This window comes from Penaeus monodon, chromosome 19 (genome assembly GCF_015228065.2).
Source record: "Penaeus monodon isolate SGIC_2016 chromosome 19, NSTDA_Pmon_1, whole genome shotgun sequence".
NCBI lineage: Eukaryota > Metazoa > Arthropoda > Malacostraca > Decapoda > Penaeidae > Penaeus > Penaeus monodon.
Genome location: NC_051404.1, coordinates 5,489,104 through 5,490,012, shown reverse-complemented (window position 1 = coordinate 5,490,012; position 909 = coordinate 5,489,104). Strand labels below are relative to the sequence as shown.

At 45.5% G+C, this 909-nt stretch overlaps 1 protein-coding gene across 1 annotated transcript in view; it reads left to right on the top strand.

The window, feature by feature from the left end:
• The window catches only part of LOC119585013 (carbohydrate sulfotransferase 1-like), a 14,718-nt gene extending 13,815 nt beyond the window's left edge, over nucleotides 1-903 (top strand). Inside the window, exon 2 of the mRNA XM_037933628.1 lies at nucleotides 340-903. Within this exon, the coding sequence (XP_037789556.1) occupies nucleotides 340-676 (337 nt within the window). The 3' untranslated portion in view covers nucleotides 677-903. The remainder of the gene's footprint in view (nucleotides 1-339) is intronic.
• Nucleotides 904-909: the final 6 nt, after the last annotated feature.

The window sequence follows — 909 nt, the reverse complement described above, 5'->3', positions numbered from 1 at the left end:
ATTTGTTTATATAAAATAGACGTCGAAAGTATTTGGATATTACATATGCCTTAATAGAATGAAATGATATAGCTATTCGTATTGCATATCTTCCTTGGTAATTTTACACATTCATTGTAATATATGAGAGTTGTAGCGTGAGAAAATATGAAATTGAAGCCAAGTAAAATACGCGATACATACCTAGAAATAGTCACTACTACTCATCAACTGCCTTTACAAATGTTTGGCATAAACCAGCGTCTAAAAAATACCTTACTTGGCTACCATTTGCCAATTCCCTCCCTCCCATTCTCAGGTACATTTTTAACCAATTATTCCCGGGTGGTTCGTCCTCAGGTACATACTAGTGCGTTACGAGGACCTGGCGCGCTCTCCGGAGAGAGAAGTCCGTCGCCTGTACGAGTTCATGGGCCTACCCTTCACCGCCCTCGTCTCTCAGTTCATCTTCGACCACACGAGCGGCCTGCAGAAGCGGGGCGATATGGACAAGCCTTTCACTTATTTCAGGAACTCCACGGAGATCGCGGATCGGTGGCGCGACAAAATGAGTTACGAGGACGCGCTGGCTATCCAGGAGCAGTGCGAGGACGTCCTGCAGAGCTATGGCTACGAGGTCTTCAGGAGTCGCAGGGAGTACTCGCGCCGGGGAGGGGCTCTCGAGGCGCCGCCTTAGATTGCGTCCCATACCGACGCGAAGAATATATAAGTGTATACAGGACAATTGACTTCGTTCTATAGCTATATCCTATGAACGTGGCCACGCTTGTGCTTCGTCAGTCATATCTCATAAAATAAATAAAGAAGGTTTGCTCAGTCTATCAATAGAAGCTTTAGTCAGTGAGGATACAAATACGAGACATTTCCTGCTCGTCATTTTCATGAAAATGCTTGCCACGCACATACACG